The sequence below is a fragment of the Zingiber officinale genome, chromosome 6A, assembly GCF_018446385.1.
Source record: "Zingiber officinale cultivar Zhangliang chromosome 6A, Zo_v1.1, whole genome shotgun sequence".
Lineage (NCBI taxonomy): Eukaryota > Viridiplantae > Streptophyta > Magnoliopsida > Zingiberales > Zingiberaceae > Zingiber > Zingiber officinale.
In genome coordinates this window covers 1,884,412-1,910,844 of record NC_055997.1, presented here as the reverse complement: position 1 = coordinate 1,910,844, position 26,433 = coordinate 1,884,412, and the positions used below count along the sequence as shown (strand labels likewise).

General features: G+C 36.1%; 1 protein-coding gene across 1 annotated transcript; it reads left to right on the top strand.

The window, feature by feature from the left end:
* Positions 1-538: 538 nt before the first annotated feature.
* Positions 539-16,164, top strand: LOC121995559 (eukaryotic peptide chain release factor GTP-binding subunit ERF3A-like). The gene is made up of 16 exons (XM_042549280.1): positions 539-848; positions 2,064-2,117; positions 2,617-2,718; positions 2,846-2,957; positions 6,425-6,470; positions 6,647-6,718; positions 10,559-10,621; positions 10,704-10,858; positions 10,933-10,997; positions 12,655-12,805; positions 13,500-13,605; positions 13,692-13,827; positions 15,065-15,129; positions 15,208-15,396; positions 15,469-15,541; positions 15,621-16,164. Exons 1-16 carry the CDS (start codon positions 692-694, stop codon positions 15,683-15,685), a joined length of 1,611 nt encoding a protein of 536 aa, XP_042405214.1. The 5' UTR covers positions 539-691; the 3' UTR covers positions 15,686-16,164.
* The last annotated feature ends 10,269 nt before the right edge of the window (positions 16,165-26,433 follow it).

Here is a 26,433-nt window from a genome sequence, read left to right as displayed (position 1 = left end):
CCTTCAAGCACAGATTTTTGATCTTGACAATAGTCAAGAGTCATCCAAGGACCAAGATCTTGTCAATACACGGGGAGTTTCAAAATGGTTTACCAGACCACTGAAGAGGAATTAGAGTCTGTGCCAACTAGTATAACAAGGTGAGCTTTCCATTAACAATGATGCCAATTAGTTTAACAAGGTGAACTTTCCATTAACACTGATTCATTCGATAAGGAAAATGGCCAAGTAATAATTCAATTGATGAGAAAAATGGTGAAGTTTCGTGTTGTTTCCTTTTAATATTTATGAGGTGAAACATAATTTATAAATCATTTATACATTTATTTTTTTAAATTGATGTCAAATATTCAGTTTATCTTGATTAATCTCGATGTCACATAAGTTTTTTTTTTTTTTGAATAAATCAAAAAGTACTCAATCCGGGTGCGAATGACTAATTAACCTAATATTTTTAAGTCAAATAAGAGAAATTTAACGGTTAATATTTTTTTCCTTATTTTTTATAGAAAAAAAATGAAACTTGTTGATACTCGTACCAAATGCCACGGTTGTTCTGTCGCAAAGCGACCCCTTGGTTTTTTATCTTGCTCCAGCGCCGCAATATCACGTTTTACTCCCTCCGACTCTTTCCCTGTAGAAAAAACCCTAGCGATCGGAGCGGCGCAGACGAAGAAGTTACCCAGAAGCGATGGAGGACGAATCGCGTGTGGAGGACCTTCCTCACCAGCCTTCCGTCGTTGACGACGGTGTCACCGAGGATTGGAGTAAGGAGGAGGATGATCCTGTGGCAGAGGACCACCCTCCCTCAGCTGCCGCCACTGACCTGGCAGATCCTCAATCTGAAGGTGCCTTCTTTTGCTCTACATCCTGAATCTTAAGTCTGACATCAAATTCCTCAATATATTGGATCTCGCACGGCTTCCACCCGATGTTTTGGTTTCTCGCACTCTGACGTGCCAGCAGAATTCTTCTGAAATATGTTGGGAGTACAGGAATTAACAATTTTGTAAATAAAGACGGGTCTTTTTAAAACATTGTTCTGGCAACTTGGTGCTAGGATCTATGCAAAGGTTCGTTTTTATTTAGTTCGAAACGGACGAAAATATTCATAAAACATGGAGACGAAGATCAGGGAAATGAGCTGAAAGGAAGAGAGAAATAAGAGAATTGAGACAGAAGTAGTTTGTTGCTACTCCTGTTTGCTGGTTTGAAGTGACAAATTAATTTGAGTTGCAAGTGGATAATAGATTTCTCAAATATAAACAACTCTAGATTTAAACTACCGCTTGGTTAATGAAATATACAAGCAGTGCGTAATTTGTGTTTGAAGTACAGAAGTCATGAAACAGCTTATAGTCCCTAATGAAAAGAGGCACCTAGACTATTGTAGCAAAAGGTGATTACACTCACCTAGGTGCCCCTAATAGTCCCGTTCCTAGGTTATGTGAAAGGAGATAAATCACTAGTGTAGCTTATAGTCAACCACCAAAAGACGCACCTAAACTTGATAACATATTAAGTGACATCAGAAGGTCCAATTATGCCTACTTAACGATTGCCCCTCTTACCTGATTTTGTAGTCTTTTCGTTTTCTGTCAAGTCTCATGTGGAACTAAACTGTGGCATCACTTTTTGATTAAATCATATGTGCATGCGGAGCATCTTAAGAATCTATAGTTCATAGGTTGGACTTGTATGTTTTAAGTGGTTGATAAAATACATAGTAATGAAGGTAAATAGATTGTTGACTGAAAACCTATCCGAAGTTGTTATATTTACCTAATTTAATGTTCTCCAGTCTTATGTAAATGCCCTTTTCAAATGATTTAGAGTAGTTATGCATGCCGATTAGTTTTTTGTTTGGTGACTAATTTTTGTTACATATATACAAGAACTGGTTTATACTTTTATTTTCATCCGCTTTTCAATTAGAGTATAAGGCAGTTATGATTTGACTTTAAGCAGCACAACTTGTGTAATCTTTTCAAACTGCATTGCTTGTGCTTGTATTCCTGCAAACTTGCGCATTTTCTGATATCAGATTTTTTTTGTTTTCATAGACACAACAGCAGAAATTCAGACTGTTATTCAATCATTACAGCTGGAAACGGGAGGTAAAGTGTTTCATGATTTGTTTTATTCTATTTTGCAAAAGGTCATACGCTGACCCGGGTGCCCCCACACGGCTGGCCGATAGCCATTCGTAGAGAGGTAAATCAGGAAATTAAGCAGGTTACCACGTGGGAGGGTAGGTTTGCTTTATTCTATTGTATACAAGTTAGGTTGCATTGTAGACGAGCCACAAACAAGACTTCAAATTCGTCAATGAAAATTATTTATTTTGTATAAGTTATCTTTATAGTGATCTATAGTGAAGGCCTAAGTTATCCTCTTTTTTGTTTGCTTTAGAAAAAAAAATCTTCCTTATATCTTTACTTGATGTCTAAGTTTGCCGTCACAGTAATTGTTTTAATTAATCTGTTAATTATTTTTTTCGTATTCTTCTTAGCCCTTCGACTAACTATTATTCTGATATTCATTGCACCTTAACAATGGTACCATTTTATTGTACTGTTTATTTTAACTCCCAGCTTATTATTTCCTGAATGACAGTGAAAGATAAGAAGGCGACTACAGATGAGGAAGCTGAAGAACTTGACGACAAAGAAGAAAACAAGAAGAGACACTTAAATGTCGTGTTCATTGGTCATGTTGGTATGTTTACATAAGTTGCATTAGTCCTCTTGTAAGTTGAGTATAAGATACATAAAGTTATCATGATTTAATAACAATGCTAATTATTTATGTTGTTTTCTCCCAAATTCTTTATCAATGAATTCAGATGCTGGTAAATCAACAGCTGGTGGTCAAATTCTTTTACTCAGTGGTCAAGTTGATGAACGAGCAATTCAGAAGTATGAAAAAGAGGCCAAGGATAAAAATCGAGACAGTTGGTATGTGAATGACTCTCTAAATCACCATTTACTATTTAATTTTGAGATACTGTTATGATACATATGTAGTAACATCTTCAATACACCAGAACAATTACTGCAGTGGTATGATAAATATTCATCATGTTGATCTATCATTCGGTCAAATATTGCTATAAGTTTTCTTTTGCAATTTCTTGAAGTTGTATGAAATTGTTTTGACAATCTACTACTATTTTCAAGTTGGTTTACTAATCCTTGGAAATAACTTAATCTTGCTTCCCAAGAACCAGACCTAGTTGGTGCTTGGTCAATCCATTTCTAGTCTGATTGGCATGTATTATCCAGTCAGTGCCAAATATAATTAAATTCACATTTAGTTGGTCTTGATTGATTGACTTAGATCAAAGTTTAAAAAGCATATGTGGGTATTGGTTGAACCATTCAATACAATCTAGATGTGGTTGTTTTCATGATTATAATTTTATTAGCATTAATTATAAAATAATTGTCAAAGTTTTAAAAAGTGTACGTGGGCATTGGTTGGACCATTCAATACAATCTAGATTGTTAGCTATAAAATAATTGTTGTGTTGGGAACATAATCAATGTAAATAATCAATTAAAGTAGTTATGCCTACCACACTATGAATAAAAAAAAATGCAAACAAGATCTGAGTTTCTTAGTGTATTCATATCGTGATTGAATCATTCTAATCATCACACCTCATTGATGAGATGACTTATTGGATTTCAAAGACATGTCATTAAATTTCACATAATTCTGATTCAGGTTTGATAATGATTTATTCATCTAATGAAGTCACTTGAATAAAACCTTAATTATCCTACCCTATCACAACTCCTTTGTTGAATTATATATTTATCTAATTGTATCATGTGTTATAATGAGAAATATGATGTTATTTGTAGCTGTTACATGTTTACTTAGTTAATTAGCACTTGTTTATTTTTGGTTGAAAATTTAATGCACGTTATTTGTTATAATTTACTCAATATATCTCATTGTCTTCTCTAACTATTGTAGACTTGCCTGAGTATAGCACATGTATCATAGAGAATACTGTGATTAGTCACATTGAGTTCATTCCCTCACTATATTTTCAACTTTGAATTAAATTTGTGAAATCATCAAATTTAGTGTATCTAAAACCTTACAAAGGAAAAAAAATATTTGATAGGGTGCTTGTTGATATATAGGCCATTTCTACTTGTTCTTCTATATTTAATTTTAACATCATCTAATGTCAATTGCCCAGGACCCTACCTTCCGCATAGGTGCTATGCAATGGGTCAATTGTAGCCACCAAGTTCTAGGCACGGCCTAGAGGTCGACATGACAATAATAATAAAACAGGAAGAGAAGTATATTAAATTTAGAACGACTAACATTGATATCTCAATGTGTGTGTATGTATTATAGTTGTATCTTTAATCAATCAAAACAACTTTATAATCATAAATATATTGGTCATAATAAGTAATCACTAAACATGTAACAATGGAAGGACATTTCATACTTTACATTACAACTATGATAGACTGAATTTGTGAAAAAACATTCCAAGTGTGTAGAGCTTTAACGATGAAAAATTTAATAATGAATGAGGGCAGCTCGGTGCATGAAGCTCCTGCCAATGCGGGGTTCTAGGGAAGGTCAGATCACTTTGGGTCTATTGTACGCAGCCATATCTTATGTTGCAAGAGGCTGTTTTTGCAATCCATGAGCACAAGGTCATATGACAACAACTTTATTGTTGTGTCAAGGCTCCCCTTCAAAAATTTAATAATGAATGAAGGGGAAAAAATATGAAAAGTGAGAGACCACACCTATGGAAGAGAAGGCTGGAAATTGGTGCGAACTGCCAACATTAGATGAAAAGGGGGAGGTAGAAGTCACTTGGAATTAGAGGCCTAGACGAATAAATTTTGTTGGGTGGGCTCATGGGATGAATTAGGATTATTTTCTAATATCTAATGAACTAACAATTTTTTTTTAAATCTAATTTTTCCCCTCTTGGATGCCTAAGCGGTTTGCGATTGTTGCATTTTAAAAGTGTTGCCAATGTAGATATGGAATAAGATCCAAAATTTTGAATTTGAAATATAGTTGTTCGTTAATTAGTAAAGTTATTTGTTAATTAGCTTATTTTGGTTTTATTTTAATTTGGGTAGTCAATTAATAAGGATTAGTTTATTTATTTTCTAGAGTTTCTAGGATTGAATCTATTAAGTGTCTAATTGTCTCATGTAAAATTCAACTTTGATTAGTAAAATATTCTATTTTTGAACATGTTTTTTTCTTTACATAGTTATCCTTTGCTTTGCCAATTTCGTCTTAAACTTCTGTGTGATTTGGGGTTTGATTTTGGTGCTGCACCAGCTGCCTAACATGGATCACCCAGAAACTAGGCGAAAGCATTCCTTGTTGAAACTGCCTAGGTGGGGCGAAAACATTCCTTGTTGAAACTGCCTAGGTGGGGTGGTTGCCTTTTAGAAACAAAGAACAGATTATGCTCCTTCACATGCAGCTATTTTGTACACTATTGTAGACTTTTTAGATTTTTAATACTTATTATTTTATTTCTCAGTGATTCTTGAAAAATTAGTGAACTTGTAGGGTCTATAAAAGAGACCTCCGACATTGTTTCATTCATTCAAAATTTAATATATATGTATTTTCATAATCTCCTTCTCTCTTTCAAGATTCTAAGTAGGTATGCGAACTCCTGCATTATTGTGTTTTGTTTAGCCCAACAAACTCAATTGAAGTTTTGGAAACAGAGTAATATAGGAATATATATATTTCTTAGTTTGGTTCAAGCAATGAATTGAATGCTTCATTCTCATTTCTATTTGTGGTTCGCAGAATTTTGTAAATAATAGGCAAGGTATTAATTTCCACTAGACCAGAACATCCCTCGCACTACTTTCTTATTTTAGTACAGACTGGCTCTAAAATATTTTAATTTTTTAGGGTGGATAAATGCAATAACTAAGAAGAATGAAGAAAGAATTACAATTCTATCAAAACTTGGTATTTGAGGTTCATTTTGTAACCCGATTGAGGGATAACTATTTGTTAGAATTCATGAAATTTTAACTGAATTTGTTGTTAAAGTCTACTTGAGATGACATTGAAAATCTTGTTTCGTAATTTTTGTTTTTAGTCTTAACTAGATCTCCGTGCACTGTTTAGGCTAAATCTCCTTATTCTATCACATTCAAATTAATTTTAGCATCTTTTGTCTTATGTTCTGTGAGTTAGGCTGATACGGCTTTGTGTGAGTTCGATTGCTGATGAACAAGCTACTTTGACTCTGTAGTGGGAGAAAAAAATAATAATTTAATGATTTCTCATTGTCAATTGGACCAGGCCATATGAAAATTGTACTTTAAATATCCTATGTGCAGAACAAATTCATATCATATACAATAAGATATTAATTAACCACTTTGTGTTCTAGGTATATGGCTTATATCATGGACACCAATGAGGAGGAGCGTGTAAAGGTCTGTTTCTATATTGTTATTTCCCTTTCTCATATTATTACACCTTCCGGATTGGCAATGAACCACAAGAAATAATTTGTTAATGATAACTGATAACTTTATATGCCAATAACTTATGGAATAGCTAGTCTGATACTAAAACATTTTTTTTACTCATTTCTTTATATCTTTCCCAGGGAATAACTGTGGAGGTTGGTAGAGCACATTTTGAAACAGAGAATACAAGGTTTACAGTTTTGGATGCCCCGGTAAATTTAAATTTCATCCCTTACCTCATATATGCCCTTAACAAGTGTCAATATTTAGCAAGTAGTTTCAAATGTATATGGTGGGCAGCTCAACTTTTATGTGCTACAAGCTCTATTGTTTTGCCTCTTTAATATTATAGATTAAATTGGCATTAAAAGAACTTATGAACAACAAGTTACTTATACAGTCATTTGGTTTTATAACACTAATAATGTAGTAATTCAAATTTTAGGCGGTTGAGAAAATCCACCTTGCCATTTTTCCTCAAAAGCAAGAAAAAGAGTTAGAATTTTCTTTTACAAATGGTGTGATGCAAATGATGCAATGGTTTTCCGGCAAGAAGATGCAAATGATGTGATGCAGTGCCATGAAGGGAGGGGAAATAGAAAGATTTGAGGATCCTTACCTGTGGTTTTTTACTTGTTTGTTTGGCAACAGTGAAGACTGTGAACAGGATGGTGACATAGAGAGGGAGCAAAAGAGATGGTGGTTATGCCCTCGAACAGGGAACTATAAAGGAGATGGCTACATTCACTAGGTGTTGTGAGAGAATTGTAGTGGGCTCTTGAGGATCCTTACTTGTGGTTTTTGCTTGTTAGTTTGGCAACAGTGAAGATAGCGAAGAGGATGAAGTGGAGAAGCAGCAAAAGAGATGGTGCTATGCCCTCAAACAGAGGAGGATGAAGGAGGTGGTGGCTGCATTCACTAGGTGTTGTGTGAGAACTGAGGTGGGCTCCTCTCTTGTGTTGAGATTTGGAGAGAGTGAAAGGTATTGTACATTCATGTGTGGGGCTTTGCGAGGGAGTTGTGAATGAGTTTTGGGTGTGGTATGGTGTGTTGTCAAAGTGGGGAGTTGGGATTTTTTTTTTAATATATGTATTTTTATTTAATTTTTTTTGATTTATTTGTTGGATGTGGGTTTAACATAGGGTTGGATCCGAACCCAATAAGAGTGTGGAAATTGGATTATGCTTTTTAATTTGGGGTTTGATTATGGTGAATGAATTTTTAACCTTCCTCTTCAATCAATTTTAAATTCATGTTAAGTTGAAAGTTAAATTTAAATTAACAGAAGTAGCACAAGTCAGATACTACAAGTCCAAAACAAGTCAATCATAGCAAAATAAGTCCAAATAAGTCCACCAAGCAGATGTTTTAAGACAAGTCTAATCACGCTGGGGACGAGCGTATTCGCCTTTTGCCACCATAAGATAAGTCTAATCCGGAGGAGGAGGAGGAGGAGATGGTGGCTCGAGTACCGGGTCCTCATCATGTCCATCATCTCTCATATCAAGACCCTCGTATCTTGAGACTCACGTGTAATTGTTTCCTCAAGTAGGGTCACTTGCTCCTCTAAAGTCAAAGTCGGAGGAGGGGCGGGAGGAGTCGGAGGAGCTGGTGATCGATGTGGAGCATCCTCGAGCACTGCTATGATCTCATCAATGTCTGGTGATCTAGGGGCAGCGTTCTTCCCATCTTTCCATACCAAAGAGTTCTTCCTGAGGACCATCTTAGCTCATCTTTAGCTAAGGTGAAGTTCCTAAGTCCTATTTGCTCAAAATCGGTCAATACTTTGATGTTTCTGCTAGAAACATTGACAATACGGCATGTGGACTGGATGACTGCCGGAGACAATTTTCATATAAAAAATTAATTTAATCACATGAATGATGTCAAGAATTAATTTGGAGTTTTCAAGTAGTTTTGAAAAATTAATTTCAGGTCTCAAAAATCAATAAATATTATTCAAAAATTAGTTTTGAATTATTTTCAAATAAATTTAGAAACTGAATTTGAGATTTTTTCAGTTCCAAAATAATTTCAAATTTGCAATCAATTTCAAAAATCAACTCTGCTTGCACAAGACAACACAAGCTGCGCATTTGCGACAAGTAACTTATAAATTGAATTGTGATAAAATCGCGTCACTACTTGTGAGGGTAGGTTTATTCCTCTCATTGTCCCCAGTTTAAGTCAGATTAACTCATAATTCCTGATACTTTCCAAATTTGCAAAAATTTTGGTGTCAACTATTTCAGCATTTTCTTTTGACTCTTTTTATTGTAAAAAGACTAGCTCGATAGTGGGCTGAAATTTTTGCAATACGTGCATCAAATGGTGTTTGAGAACATACACTCCTTGATGTTTAGTAAAATTTTGCCACAACCACTTGTATGAATATAAGTGTAAAATGAATTACTTCTTTTTAGTTGATTATTATTATCTTTTAAGAGGATGTATGGATGAATCTTGTCGGATTAAGCATGTTTGCTGTTGGGGCATTATCAAAATGTCCGGGTCGAAATAGCTTTAAAATTAAGTTCCAAGTTAGTCAATGTCGTAGTTATTTAAAGCGTGAGACACTCAAAAGTGTATAGGTGCTATGGGACCTAAGGTATAGGTGCTATGGGACCTGAGGCGTACTACGCAAGGTGAGGCATACTCCTTACTTTAAATTTTTACAATTCAATCATATATAGACAATTTCTGTCAAAATATTTTACTAATAAAACTACAGTTCATAAAATATTAACCAGTAATGTAAATATAAAATTCACTAGCAAATGAATACGTTAGGCGTATAATTCAAATTTAAGAAAACTTCAAATATCTAAAATTATCAAAATCTTCATTATCTTCCTCAATCATATCATTATCGTCAATCGTCATCATCAAATGTTTTAGATTTGTATAGCTGAATCTTCATTGGTTTTCTCAAGACCGATTTCTTCTTCCTCTTCATCAATAAGTTGAGTTGTAGAAGATCTTCTCTTAGTTCTTTTTGATATAGTTGCCCTTCTTATGAAGAAGATGAAATTCGAGATCTAAAACTATAGGCATCTTCACCAACTCCAGAAGTTCGTGCAACTTCACTCCAAGTCAAATCCCCTCATCAACCATTCATTAGTATCATATATCTCATCCAAAGAAATAGGATTGATAGTGTCACGCATATCATATCGACGACGCAAAGCCCTATTATACTTAATAAAAGCTAAATTATTTAGTTTTTTTTGCTTCAACCTGTTTCTTCTTTTGGAATGTAGCTTCACACAAAACAAAAATTATTTTAATTTTATTTTTTATAATAAATTTATTTAATATTTCCTTAAATATTTATACTTACATGTTCAAAAATACTCCAGTTTCATTAACAAGCAGAGAAATAAGTGTCGTTTGAAAAAGTTTTTTGGACACGATTTGCATCTATATGTCTCATTTCAATAAGACAAAAAAAAATTGTGCCTCAAGCAGGCTTGTTGCCTCTCACAAGGCGCATGCTTAAGGTGCAAGAGGCTCACCTAGCTGCGCCTTGAGCCTAGGCGCAGCCAGACAAGCACTTTTAATACCTATGGTCAATGTTCAAGAAGAGGGTGGCGGTGCTATACAAGGATGGGTAGAATTAGAATGACAAAAGTACATAGAGCTTTTGTACATTTTAATCCATCATTAACTATGCTGATGTAGCAACATGGATCCATATATCTCACTTGAAAAGGATCAACAAAAAAAAATTGGTGATGTCTTTCTTAAAACCGACGAAAGGGAAAGACAAAATTTTGAAGTTCTTCAAAGCTATTGGATTAATCATGAGTCATTGTGCAGTTCTTGTCTCAATTTGCAATTGCATTTCCTTGGAACTTTTGGGTGGATGAAGTAGACATCCTATTAGTATAAATATTTTTTCTTGTTAGGAAGTAGGCAAATGCTAAATTGCTTTTATCAGTGGGTCTAAATTTTGACATCTCATGAATGCTTCTTGATGCCTTTTTTCTCCTCAGCTTAAATTACTGTTAACTGTCAAGTCTATATGCTATATTTATTTTCCTTCCATGCAGGGCCATAAAAGTTATGTTCCCAACATGATAAGTGGTGCATCTCAAGCTGATGTTGGTGTTTTGGTACTTCTATAACTAGACTGAGTTTGTTTAAGATAAGTCATATTCAACTACAATAATCACATTTTGTTCTGTTTTGTGATAGGTAATATCTGCTCGGAAAGGCGAATTTGAAACTGGGTATGAGAAAGGTGGACAAACTCGTGAACATGTCCAGCTTGCAAAGACATTAGGTGTTTCTAAATTGGTTATCGTTGTCAACAAAATGGACGATCCAACCGTGAGATGGTCAAAAGAAAGGTTCGACATATATATATTTTTTATAAAATTTAATTCTCTAGCCAGGTTCATGATTTATTTTCTTTGCTATTTAGGTTTGATGAAATAGAGTCCAAGATGGTACCTTTTCTCAAATCCTCTGGTTATAATGTAAAGAAAGGTAAATCAGCTTAACTTTTAATCCATTCTTGTTTTTAGTGAAATATGTTTCTCAAGTTTGTTCTATTGATTATTGTTACCTCTGTTGAGACTTGAGACAATAGAGATCCTTTCTTTCCTTTATTTCTATGCAAGAAAACTTACTTGGGAAAGGTTTGAAATATTGGATTGGTAATTTTGTAGAGTATTGATATGAAGGCTTGAAGTCTCAATGGTACTGGTTACTTTTAGACTGATCCACATAAAATAGCCAAGTCCACTTAGTGAATGAAGAGGAAGGATAAGTAGAATAGAAAAGAAGAGAGTAGAAGGAAAGGTAATTAATCGAAGAAAGCAGTTTAAAAAAGAGGGTTGAGGTTAATGGGTATGGATAATTACTTTGCTTATTGAGTTTAATGGGTGAATTAGCAGAAGAAGAGGTGGAAGATGCTTAACCACATAAAATTGAGTCTACGTGGGAATTTCCAATACCTCTTCCATGCTTATCTCCAAAATCACACATTTGTACAGTTTATCAGCTTTCTGGCCTTTGCAATCCAAAGTCAGAATCTTTCTCTATACCGGTAGTCCTGGTTTGGCCATTGTCAATTTGATTCAGCCGTTTCAAATCTTTCGCTACCATTCCTTGTCTGGGTGTCTAAGAATGGTTTATACTGCCTGTTTTAATCATCAAGGAGCAAGATATTAATCCAATTGATATCAAGGATTGGTTAGGTGAACATTAGCACAAAAAGTACCTTTAACTTCTTTTAAGAAAATACAAACAAAATTCCTTCTCTTACCACCTGATTATCTTTCAGTTTGGTATGTTAACAACCATTTAAACAGAGGACACTAGTGGTAATAAAATCGATGCCAGTCTGGGATTTTGTTGCTTATTTATTTGCCCACTTGTTCTTTCATGACCCATTGACACTGTTTTCTTATGGCATCCTTATCAGGTTCATAAAAAGTGTCTTGTTTGATTCATCATCCATGGTTTTTGATTGAATCTTGGAAGTAAGGGAGTTGTTTGTACCTTTAAACAAAGGAAAGTTATTTGAATTATTTTTATTAGGAATAAGTTTTATAAAAAGCTTGCCATGCACTTTAAAGGGATACTATTCTCTACTTATTTTTTATTTTTTGCTCAAAAAAATTCATTGTTTTATATATTTTGCTGGAAAATTTTCTAGGCAGGAGTTATGTTCGGGTTTAGCAGATGCTTGTTTATAAATTATGATACCAATCGCCCGACCTTTCTCAGTTTGCAACTGGAAACTTGTGTTATGAGCAAAAATAATCATCACAATGAACATAATCAGCTTCTTGACTCTAGCACCACTGCCAACATGGCAGTAGGGTTATTGGCTTTATGCTAAACATCCATGGTTTAAACTCTTAGCTTGCACTGGTTTTTAAATTAAAGTGTCTGATTGTCCCAATTTGAAAATAAAAAGGAAACTAATTAACCGTCTCCTTTTTTTGTTGTTTTTCTATTGTTTCTTTGACCATACCATGGCACTACTGATATACTAACATAAAATGATCTTATGGTAGAAGACTTGATGATCTGACATAATAGTTGGGCTTTGTTTTTCTTCCCAATTTTCTTTCCACCAAATGTTACTATAGCTTTATAATGTAAGCTTCTTCCCTTCTGGATGAACCCATTGCAGATGTTCAGTTTCTTCCTATCTCTGCTTTGCTTGGTGCAAACATGAAAATCAGAATGGAGAAAAGCATTTGTGATTGGTGGTCTGGACCTTGTCTCTTTGAAGTACTTGATGCTATTGAAATTCCTCCTCGAGATCCTAAAGGTCCTGTTAGGTATGCTGCTGCTTTATTTACACCTCTTTCATTTAACTTTCTAGGCAGTACCTAATAAAGTAGACTACACCTGATGGATCAAGTGAAGCTTGGTACATCATTCCACCAACTAGGTTCGTTACATGTCAGTAACCAAGTGTTTTTAACAAATACAGACTCATACATTTTAGCATGCTATCCTTGTAACTGGTAGTTGCTCTATTCATTGGAACTCATTCAAGAGACTTAAGTCGTTCAAGTTTTTGTTTAATGTACTCAACATTTAACTAGATATATTATTCAGATTCAGGCAATTGTCTACGGTCAAGATAGGAAGTCTGAAAAGATTACAAGATTATTTTTTTTGTGCATATATACCTGATTATATGTACCACTTAAATTACTTTTCTTTCTAGTGATTTATAATATGGAGACTACTCAGAATAGTATGTACATGGTTCTAGTAAATTTGAGCTGTAGGTTCTAACAATATGATCTTAGTTGATGAACCCTTGGCTGAATCCTCCCAATGGTGGAAACATTAAGTTTTACGACCTTTATTAGGTTAGAACATCAATCTTCTTTCTGTAGCTGTATTCCACTTTCTTTTTGTCTCCAAAAGATATATGGATGCATAGCCAGGTCCATATCTTTGCTTTTCCCTTATAAAATCTCATGGATTTTTTCTTTGTTTATATAAATACTGTGTACACAGGATGCCAATTATTGATAAATACAAAGACATGGGAACTGTAGTGATGGGGAAACTTGAGTCAGGCAGCATCAATGAAGGAGACAACTTATTCGTAATGCCAAATAAGGTACGGATTTCCTTTTTGACAATCTTCTTTGGTTATCAAATTTCTGTGAACTGAATTGATACCATGATCTGGTTGATCCTCTCCAGGCTAGTGTTAAAGTACTTTCTATAATCTGTGATGAAAAGAAAGTCAGACGAGCTGGACCTGGTGAGAATGTCAAAGTGAAATTGGCAGGTGTTGAAGAAGAGGATATTTTAGCTGGCTTTGTTCTTTCAAGTGTTGGTATGTAATTCTATATGCTGGAAAATTATCCTTTGCCATTTCTTGTTAAAATTTAATTATTTACTTGGTGTCCTAAACCTCTGATACTTAGTATTGAAGATATGAAGTTCAGATTTGCGAAGCTGTCAAAGTTTGCATTATGCAATCTATATGATTGTTTATGTTCTTTATCATGCATCAGATATTTTTTTGAATCAGTTGCACTAATAGTCCGTGAAGAATATATATCTATGCACATGGTAAGAAGTTCTCATGGCGTATGCGTTGAAGAATATGCAGCCATTTTAGCAAAAGAACACAAATCTTTGGGGCAAATTGTTAAATTGACCCTACAACATAAACTTGTTGGGTTTCTAACAGAAAAGCAACAAATTATGCATGAAACATAACAAGTCTAAAAGTTGGAGTTTACCATCTAGTTAGAACTGTAATTAAAATCGCTAACTCCATCATTGCCATGGCGAAGTTGTAATGTTGTATAACTGTATAATAAAGGGGCTTAATATAACTATTTGCCATTTTTTATATAAAAAAATCATGGTTTAATAGAATTATATTGTAATTTCAGTGTTTTCCAAGTAATGCATATGCATAAAAATTAAAGTAACACATAGAAGATCACATCTGCTAGTACAGATGCCTAAACATATGCCTAATGCTAGTATAGATTGAGCTTAACAAGTCAAAACATATGCCTAATGATTTTTTATACGTTTATTTTCTTGATCATTCCCATATTTTTGGGAAAGGATGGGCTAGCCCTTTTATAGATTGCCAAGAAGCGATCCAAAATCTAGTGACCTGTTATTACTAATGAGTATTGATACAGGCCATATGGCCTCACCTAGAGGTCATTGGTTCCAGCATATGGTTTGGATATTGAATACTATATATGTATATAGGACCTTTTCTGTTATTTTTTTTTCCTATAATATAGTTTACTTCTGTTATATTGAAAATCCTAAACTTCTGAAACCTTTTGTTGACTTCCAATCTATTCTTATATTCATTCTGAAAGGAGATGAAAACTGTATTAATATAAACTTGCAACTTCATTTGCTTGGCTGGTGACATTATTAAGGAAACCAATATTAAGAATGATAGCATGCATATGTTTCAACAACATCATGTTATCATTTTTTCTTTGTTTAGGCGGATTCTTTGGTTTGTCAAACCTTAGTAAAGGGCTTTCAGTAGATTTTTTAGACAAGATTGGTGACACTATTTGTTCTTGCAGCAAAGCCAATAGGTGCTTTCTATGAATTTAATGCTCAGTTGCAGATTCTTGAGTTGCTTGACAATGTAAGTTTCCCCCCGCATTATGATTAATGACTGCTTGATAATGTTGCACATCTCCCAAACATTCTATTACTATTTCAGGCAATTTTTACTGCTGGATACAAGGCGGTGTTGCACATTCATTCAATTGTTGAGGAGTGTGAGGTCATAGATCTTCTTGAGGAAATCGATACAAAAAGAAGGAAAGAAGAAGATCCTAGAAAGAAGGCCAAGGCCAAGAGGAAGCCACTTTTTGTTAAGAATGGTGCTGTTGTTGTCTGCCGCATTCAGGTCTTTCTATATATTACTCAAATCACAAGGGGAAGTTTGTGCACATTTTGGATATTAACTTTGTCTTTGTAGGTTACCAACTTAATATGTATTGAAAACTTTTCTGATTTTGCTCAACTTGGGAGGTTCACGCTCCGTACCGAAGGTAACTACGAGAATTTCTCCACAACAATAAGATCCTTCAATTATAAGCAAATTGTATTAATAGCCGAAGTCCTTCACAGGGAAAACAGTAGCAGTTGGGAAAGTAGTTGCACTTCCACCAGCGGGAAGCGTCACATTTGCATAGTTGCTCATGGCTCCATCTTTCCACCAGGCTTTTCTTATGCCATTTGTTCATTCACATGGAATCTTTTTGCTATACAAGTTAATTTGTGAAGTTTAAACTCCGCATATCAAATTTTTAGATTCTTTCATGGCAAGAAAAGTAGGAGAGTTCATACAAAGTTTTGTTCCTGATCAGTAGACTATAGAACAAGCGCCGCCTTCAACTCATGAACGAGGTGTCTGCAACCTGAGTGACAAGTGAAATAAGAACTCTAATGTATCTTAAATGGTCAGAGGTTATGCAGTTGATGAACCAAAGGTTATCTTGGGAAGACATGACATTCATGTCTGGGGAGGATTGCATCTATCATGGTTATGAATTATTTTTTGTTTTTCGACATTAGCATTTGTTCTACCGACATTATGGTTACTGATGAGATAAATTCGTGTAACTAAACTTTAAGTATAACGAACTTATATATTTCATTTTTGTTCGGCCTTTTTTTGTTGAAATGTTTGGATTGCATACTTGTAGTGAAATGCATTGATCGAAGGAGAAAAATGGTTCAAAGTATGTGCTAGAATGGGTGAACAGCGTGGTGCTAATCTTCGTTTAAAATTTGTTTTATGGTTTTTCAAAGTAAGCAGCGATATTAAAGAACATTTTTATATTTACTTGGCCTTGTGATATGGATGATCCATCATGTTTCTTTCTCAAAAAGAGGGAATGGTCATACGTTTACGTTCCTTTATGAGATAAAGCACAAAGATGATATAAACAAAAGTAACATAGTCGGACCAGTGTCTAAGGTTGTCTCTATAGAGAGATCTCGTCCTAATTCATTTTTCATTTCAGAAGCTTACCTCAATTTATCGTTGACCAAATTTCTGGTTCTCTAAATACATTTGAGCTTTCTCTATTCAGCAGCCGATCACTTGACTTTAGGACTTTTTCATGACTTAGATCTCTAGTCTACTCTAATTCATTAAGTCCATTCTATTAGATATTCAGTTCACCGATCCATTTAGATTTAGTCGTTTTGATCTGGTCTAGTCTAAGTCATTAAGTCCATAGATTCATGACTTAGATCTTTGGTCTACTCTAATTCATTAAGTCCATTCTATTAGATATTCAGTTCACCGATCCATTTAGATTTAGTCGTCTTGATCTCTGGTCTAGTCTAAGTCATTAAGTCCATTCTATTAGATATTTAGTTCACTGATCCATTTAGATTTAGTCGTCTACTAGATATTCAGTTCACTGATCCATTTAAATTTCGTCGTCTGATGTACTTGATCTGTTAAGATTTTCTTACCTAGTGTCAGGTCCAATTGACCTATTAGAACTTTAATAAGCCTAATATCTAGTCAATTTGACTTACTAGAGCCGTCAATTTAGGTTGGGTCTATCGGGTTGGTCCACCCCGTCAAATAATTTAAGCGGATTGAGTTGGAAGTTTATCAACCCAGGCCCGTCACAGGCCGATCCGCCTAGGCCCGCGACCCGCGCGGGTCTACCCGCGACGGGTTTGGATTGGCCCGCAGGTTGAGAAACACATGTATGCCAATTTATTATCTTTCTTTGTTATAATTTAAAAATAAAAATAGTACTTTTCATCCCATATAAGTACTCGTTTATGTCCATTTATATTTAAAATACATGTTTATGAATATATTTGATTGATGAAATTTTTCCGAAGTAAAATGTTGAAGATATGAAATATTTTTTTATTTTTTTTAAAAAATTTGATGGGCCCATGGGTTGACCCGTCAAATCCATAACCTGCCTTAGATTGGGTTGAGTTAGAAATTTCCCAACCCGCTAAGTTGACGGATCGCCCCATCCCATTTCGCCAAATGGTTGACCCGCCATGGCTTGGCTTGCCACTGGTTAGCCCGTCTCATAACTTATGACTTACTAAAACTTTTTTTTATTAAGTTATCTGATCATAATTTAATTTAACTTTGAATCTTTCCTTATATCAAAATAGGGAAATGATATCGGCAGCGATGTTTTACTGCGACACAGTATCGCGGCCTCGTTGGCAGCCTCCGTGGCATCCTCCACTTCAGCCCTCTCTCTCCTCGCGACACAGCCTTCGTGTCAAAATTTTCGGCCACATCCCCTTCGTACCCTAACTCCCTCCTTCGGCTAAAAAAGTCTCCAACCTCGCGAAGCCCTTCCATTCTCCACCCTTGCGTTCTCCCTTCCGTTCTCCACCCTCGCATCAAAATTTTCGTGCCATTCTCCAACCTTTCGTTCTCCCTTCTGTTCTCCACCCTCGCGTTCTCGAAGAGAGGCGCGAAGCCCTAACTTCTGCGGCGACTCAGTTCTCCCCCCTCGCGTTCTCGAACAAGGAGTGAAGCCCTAACTTCTGTGGCGACCCAGTTCTCCCCCCTCGCGTTCTCGAACAAGGAGTCAAGCCCTAACTTCTTCGACCGCAACCTCTTCTTCTTCCCTGGTAAGCTTCTTGAGTGCGTTCTCTTTTCACTTTTCTCGAGAGGAACGCGAGCGCCTCTCTCTCTCTCTGGATATCGGACGCCGTCCGCTTGCTCAACCTCGCCCCTGACCTCCAGGCCAAGGGGGATTGCTCCAGAGCCCTAGACTACTTCACTCTAGTAATTCTTTTTCCTGCTATGTGCCCCTTTTGTCCCTTTGGGGAAGCAGAAATTGAGGCCTGTCTAGCACTTATTTTTAGCATTTACATCACCAAAAGGCACAGGTTAATAGCCAATTTCAATAAGATTTAGTGGCTAAAAATCTTCATGCCCAACACACCTAGATTTGGCAAGCATTAAGTCTATCCCATGAAGTGAGTTCAAGTATATTTAAGTCTATTTATAATTTTAGAGTAAAAGCACAAATAGATTTGGAGAAAGCAAGAACTGACCCCTCTGCAGGATTTTCAGTCTCCCAATACCTCAACATTCATCCTGAGTCTCTCAAGGTTTTAGAGTGTTTTTTTGGTGAAAACCTATAGCCTTGTTGTGTATGATTGATATGATCTATAAAACAGACCATGAAAAATTCTTATTTTAGGTGTATATGGACCAACACCAGATGTTTGACTGTTTGCCCATTTAATTCTCGATAGAATCTACTTGTTCTCAGAGCTGCAGTTGCAAACTGTTTGATTTCAGCAGCTCTTCTTCTCTGTGATAAATCAATGGCATTTTCTGTTTCAAATTTTGCAATCTTGACGAATGTCAAGCCTAGTTCACCCAATGTGTCTCTAATATCCATCCTGCTGTGCTTTGACAAGTACCTCAGCCTGCAGAATAAAACAATTTATATTATTCAAGAATTTGCAAAAATGGTCACATACATATGGTACATCAGATATCAGATAGACACCAATGCACAAGTAGTTCTCACGTTTTCTAATCAAACCAAAGAAACATCTCAATATCAAAATGAAAGGGCATTGGTAATGGATTTTAAGATTTCTTTTAAGGGTAATTTAAACTTGCATCTCCAAAGAAGCTTATGTGAGCTAAAATGTCTGATCAGACCAATATTTTTCACATTTGCAAACACATTCCAAAACTCAACCCAAGAATCAATCTTAAAATGATATTTAATTTTCAAGTTGATTATGCTTTTCAGTCAAACGTATAAGCCTTGTTATATTTTTGTTTGAAAATTCTTATTTAAAATTATTCTATGGTTGTTTGAAAGGTAATAATGAAATTAACCTTTAGTAGTCTCCATATAAAATCCTTCAGATTCATCAAAGTAAATCTTTCATGGTTGCTAGTCTACTACTAGTCTTTATATGTTGTATTATAGTTCCTCTTAGTGGTATGGAATGTGATAGTTTAGATATATTGAACCTTATTTGAATGTTGTAAACTTTAATCTATGAATGTTATAATTTTTTTAATCTAATAATGAAATTTTGATTAGTAGGTTGCTATTTCATGGCATCATCAAGTTATAGCAGCATCAACAATACGAGATTCCAACTTGTAACGTGTAGGGATTGCGGTTAAAGAATATCGGTGTGTGTTTCTAGATCAGCCAAGAATCTTGGAAGATACTATTACAGATGTGCCTAACATGGATGACAAAAGTAGATGACGACTGATACTTGTTCATTTGGCAAAATTGAAAGTGAATATAATGCTTCTCATGAACATAATTCGGGAAAAATAGATGTACCGAAATTCATTTGGATAATAGTGATGGTGAACTTGATTCTCTTAGCTGTAATCCTGATTGTGTTGTTAGTTCATCTGATTAGTTAGTATTAAGTAATGTTGGTGTTGTAATGTAATTAGCTAAGTGTTTGTAATTTTGGACGTGAACTTGGTTTATTAGTTTATATCATGAAACACTATTCCAATAGAAATTTCTAAGTGTTTAATTGAAATGTTTCTAAGTATTTGAATAAATGTTTGAATACAAGCATTGTTTAATTGAAATGTTTCTGTGTGTTTGGGTGAGTGTTCAAATACAAACACTGTTTAATTGAAATGTTGAATTCTTGAGAGAAACAAATTCCTCTGTTGAGATTTCCTGCAGTAAGATTTCTTCTGTTGAGATTTCTTGCAATAAATTTTCTTTTGTTGAGAGTTTACAAACAAGTTTTGTTGTTAAATTAAACAAGATAAAAAAAAGTACTTACAAATACTCAAATAGCTCTTAGACCCAAAGCTTGCAGTTTGTAATACACAAAACTGCAACCGATAGAGAATGGATGGGAACCATTCAAGAGTCAGATACTTGGGAAATCAAATACAGGCACACACAAAAAAAGTCAGATTTCAAGTCCAATTCCTTGAAGAAAACAAATACAAACCAATTCAACTTCAGGTTACAAAATGAAGAAAATATCTTGTGTTCTTAATCATCATCATTAAGCCTCACTAATCCTAATGTGAATCCAAAGAACAATAAAATACAACAGATAATCCATGGGCAGTACAAGAATCTAGCTGTTTATCCCAACTTGTGCAGATTTCCACTGCAAAATGCACACAAATGAAGAACAGGCAGCAACTTGAACTAGTTCTTCTCGCTATCCAAATTGAGACCCTCAATGCCTTTCAGTGTGGTCTCGTAGTTCTTGAGCACGGCTGATTCTCCTTCTAGATGAGGTAGAAACAATTAGAGAACCTCTCTGAGCAGTTGAAACCTTGTGGTAGGTCATCGGACTCAATTCTACAGCTCGGGTACAAGATGGATCTGCCTGAGTCCCTACCATTTCTCGACCGCCAAAAGTAGACCGCCAAAAGCAGTCCTTTTGTCAATACAAAATTAGGGAAAAGTTAGTGATATCCTTTTATCAATACAAAATTAGAGAGCAAGCAAATTGACTAAATTCATCTAGACTCACAATAAAAAAATTTCAGAGTCAGGTGGATCAAGCAGGCCACACAATCTTAAAATGAATAATTATCTTTGTTAGTTAATGATTTGCAACGATGATATAAATCAATTTTAATCTATCCTATCAAGCAATTGGTGGATGATGCTTACCTGCTGCTCAAAAGCTCAACAAGTTGTGCTACCCAATATTTCACAAGAGCAATAATGCTCAAGTGAAAAACAGCTCTAGAGTGTTTGTATAAGATATGCAAACTAATCAACAGTCTTTACAAAGTCACTAGTCAATCAATTTATATAACCAGGTAAAAATCAACCAGCTTAATCTATCAATTCAGGAGACTGTATTTGTTAAGAAAATCTATGAATGTATGAAATATGAAAATAATTCATTTACCTGACAGAATGCTTCTGGGTAAATTCTTCACTTCCAGTCCTAGTTGTACCAAGTCCACCACCCAACCTTCGAAGCCTCCAATTTGGCACAGTTCTTCCACGCTCAACATCCACAAGAACTCGTCTGTTATCAAGCTTCTTTCCATCAGATTGCTTGTATGTGTTGGTGCAACCTTAGGTCAAGGTTGATCTGGGTGACCTGACTCGAGTTGACCTGACTCGAGGTATATTTTGATGTTTGACAAGAATAGAGAAGTTATATTTTGATGTTTGACAAGAATAGGAACTTGGGGGATTGTGGGTGCAACCTTTGGTCAAGGTTGACCTGGTTGACCCGACTTGAGTTGACCTGATTCGGGAAAAGTCCAAGTATGGAGATTTGGCACGGAAAGGTCCAAGCAGGGAGCTTGGCACGGGAAAAGTCCAAGTATGGAGACTTGGCACGGAAAAGTCCAAGTATGGAGACTTGGCACGGAAAAGTCCAAGCAGGGAGCTTGGCACGGGAAAAGTCCAAGTATGGAGACTTGGCACGGAAAAGTCCAAGCAGGGAGCTTGGCACAGGAAAAGTCCAAGCAGGGAGCTTGGCACACGGAAAAGTCCAAGCAGGAAGCTTGGCATGGGAGGTCGGAGAGGGCTCGGTAGCTCGTTCTCTGGACTGGATGGAGTCGGAGAGGGCTCGGTAGCTCGTTCTCCGGACTAGGTCAGAGAGGGCTCGGTAGCTCGTTCTCTGGACCGGACGTGGAAGTCGGAGAGAGCTCGGTAGCTCGTTCTCCGGACTAGGTCAGAGAGGGCTCGGTAGCTCGTTCTCTGGATCAGACATGGAAGTCGGAGAGGGCTCGGTAGCTCGTTCTCCGGACTAGGTCAAAGAGGGTTCGGTAGCTCGTTCTCTGGAATGGATAGAGTCGGAGAGGGTTCGGTAGCTCGTTCTCCAGACTAGGTCAGAGAGGGCTCGATAGCTCGTTCTCTGGACCGGACGAAGTTGGAGAGGGCTCGGTAGCTCGTTCTCTGGACTAGGTTAGAGAGGGCTCGGTAGCTCGTTCTCTGGACCAGACGTGGAAGTCGGAGAGGGCTCGGTAGCTCGTTCTCCGGACTAGGTCAGAGAGGGCTCGGTAGCTCGTTCTCTAGATCAGGAAGGCTTTAGGGTTTAAGGCTAGAAAATTAGATTGGTCTGCTGACCGATCCAGTGATACTATGGGTATCTGGATCGGTCTGCTGACCGATCCAGTGATACACTGATTCTCACCTTGGGTCATCTGATCGGTCTGGTGACCGATCAGTAACCAAACAGATTGGAAGAAGGAAGAGGAGGGATCGGTCTGTGGATCGATCCACCTATGGCCTGATCGGTCCACAGACCGATCAGGGCTCGGCAACCAACTCTCTGTGAGAGTTGGGATCGGTCTGGGGATCGGTCAGCCTAGGGCCTGATCGGTCCCCTGACCGATCAGATCCGTCCTGGACCGATCAGGGTGGAGCCTGATCGGTCCAGGCCTAGCCGTTGAGACACAACGGCTAGATTTCTGTCTTCTTCGCAGGTTCAAGTTATATAACGAGGTGGAGGGCCTCTACAGGGATCTTCTTCTTCTTCTTGCTCCTGCGATCTGAGCTTTGTTGAGCTCTCCACTGCTGAAGCTTCGTGTGAGCTTCCCTCGGCTGGACTCTAACTGATCAGTTGTTGCTGTTGTTGGCATCCATGAAGTTGCTGCTTCATCAACAGTCGATGAGAAGACAAGCAAACCAATGTTTTTACATTCATATTGTTCTTGGCTTCTTGCTGTATTTCTTATACTTTGATCTTGCTGTTGCAAGAGAAATTGTGGCGAGGTTTCTCCACCCAGAAGGAGTTTTCATTAGCCGGTTTTCCGGGGTCTCATCCACCGACGGATTGATAGGATTCGTCCACCTTACGGACACACCGAGGAGTAGGAGTATCATCTCTGAACCTCGTTATATCGTCATGTTTGATGTTTGATCTTCTCCATTTTCGTTTCTACTTTTTATTTCCGCTGCGCTAACTCAAATTGTAGGAAGAAACGAGAATTTAGGGTCGGCTATTCACACCCCCCCTCTCTAGCCGCGTCCGAAGGTCCTAACAGTATGCAGCTGCTTGACGCATAGATAAATGTCACAAACATCATAGATTCAAAATAGAATTCCGAATGAACAATAATTTCATACTTTTCATGTCACGTGTATGCACATATTCAACGAATAAAGAAACATACCTTAACCTCTCCATATCCTCTTGGTTTATTTGTTTCCTTATCTGTTACCAAACATACCTGACAAAACAACATTTTTATAAAGAAAAATGTCCTCAAGTGGCATGACAAATAGGCACCTATGCCCTCAATAGCCGTGCTCACCTTAACAGGTCTACAGGTTCACTATGCTAGATTGAGTTGACAGAGCAGAAAACCAACATATGTTCCAGAAGAATTAAATACTTTTTCAAATCCAAAAGGGAAGTGCTACAAGCCAAATTCAACTTCAGATTATCAAGTGAAGAATACAAGCACGACCACCAATTCAACTTCAGATTACAAAATGAAGAAAACAAATACAAGCACAACCACCAATAACGTTGAGAAAAAAAGTCAGATTTCAACTCTCTGCTAAAATAGGATTACATGTTCTTTCAAAATAGGATTACATGTTCTTCCAAAATAGGATTACATGTTCTTCCAAAAGTCATCAGAGATGGCATGATCTATAGAAGCAGGAATTTGATCTGTAGGATTTCATGTTTTAAAAATGATAAATAAAACAAAAGAACCAATATATGAATCAATTTGATATGCAGCAGGAGGTTTGATAAAGATGGAACTCACAGCTAGCATTGCAAGTAGCATTAGCTGCTTCTAGTAACTAAAGCCTACATTATTTGGAACAGAATCAGCAACTCCCTACAACAATTTCAACCTAGACTACACAATTAATTTATAGAAATAATTTTAAACTAGCTAAACCAAGACCACACAATTAATTTAAGTATATATTATATGCATCACTTACCTTCTTTCAGGCCTTTGCAATTGATTTCTTTACAATTTATTCAATCTTTGATTGTTTCCTCTTTGTGGGTGGACGACCTCGAGATCTTACTTTTAATGAAGAGTGTATCGTTTTTGCACCGGATGTAGATACTTTTTTTCAGTTGTTCAACCCTTGAATGCTCAAATCACCTGCAATCAGTTTTTCCTTTGCGGCTTTCAAGATTTCCACCAAAACAGAAAAATTGTAGTCATTTTTTGCGCTAAGTTGTTGAACCTCTTGTATTAAGAGAGTGAGAATATTATACCGATGTCTTTCTCCACCACAACCATAATCATCATAGATGTTACTGATACTTTGATGCCCACGCTTAATATCTTTGCACCATCGGTCAATAATGTAATTCTCAGGAACCTTAATCACCTTCATTCTTATCAATACTTTGATCACATGCCTACATAAGATTCCCTGAAACTCAAATAGATGACACACACACTTCAATTGGCAATCTAACTCCGTATAATGAACCCTAAAGGAAACTTCTCTTACAGATTCTCCATTTTTTCCCAACATAGTTTCTACTACTTCAAATATCAAAGTTGTCCCTTCTTCTTTCAACAAAGAGGCATTGCAAAACATCAACCCTCTTATTTCATCTTGGGACAACTTAAATAAGTTGTTAGTGTAGGTATTTTGAAATTATCTTTTAATAGGATGACCAAGAATAAGTGGCATGATAGAATTAAAAAAAACAAAATCTAAATATTTTTCATTCTCAATTTTTTTCTTCAAAGCACTATCATACTGCTCAACAAATTGCTTCAAGGATGTTTTAGAATGGATGTAGTCATTAAAAAAATGCATTCATACTTTCACTTCTTTGAGATATAGACATACCTGCCCAAAACTGATCTTTAACATATACATGTATCAATGTATTCCATTCTTTATATAAAGATTTCAACCAATCATTATTCTCCAAATTAAACTCCTCAATCATTTTCAACCAATTCTCATCACACTCATTAATTGTAAGTGAGTTATAAACAATGTTCTTCAATTGTTTCTTTATCATTTTGTATTGAGCATGACCACCTAATTTTGCTGGAAGTTTCTTCATGATATGTCAAAGACACAGACGATGATGAGAATTCAAAAATACCTCTTGAATTGCAATTGCCATGGCCCGACATTGGTCTGTAATTATAGCCTTTGGAGCACGTCCAAGCATACATGTCAACCAAGATTTGAACAACCATATGAAATTTGTTGAGTCTTCGCTTGATAATAATCCATATCCCAACAAAATTGATTGACCATGATGATTCAACCCAACAAATGAAGCAAATGACATGTCATAACTATTAGTCAAATAGGTTTATCAAAAGTCACGACATCAGAAAAGTAATCATATGCAGCTCTACATTTTGCATCTACCCAAAAAATATTTTTTATTCGAGATTCACCATCTAAATCAAGCACATAAAAAAAGTTTGAGTTCCTACTTTGCATGCGACAAAAATAATTACTCAAAGCTTCGGCATCTCCATTCCCTAACCTCAACCTTCTAGCTTCTGAATCATAATTTCTACACTTTCTCTCATCAAATACCAAATTCTCATAGCCTCCAGCCTCAACTACAAAAGATTGAAAACTTTTGCTTAAGGTCATTCCAACTTGATCATTTAATACCAATTTTCTCTTTGTAGCTGAATCCAATACTTTATTACATCTAAAATGTCGTGACTTTCCAGGGCTTAAGATATGATTATGATCAAGGCATACACTAGTTATCACAAAGTTCTGATCATTTCGGATAGCAACATTAATCTTAGCTTTGCAATTCGTCTTAGTAGAATGTCGAGGGTATAACATATTTTTTGCTTGAGATACTTTCCTACAATTTTTGGCATACCCAATAGAGAAATATTTTTGCTTTCCATCATCTCCATTTCTACCACCTAATTTGCAAATACCAAAACCAACATTCTGAGCAAGGAATTATAAAAGATACGAACTTCTTCTTCAGATGAAAATGTCATTCCAATTTT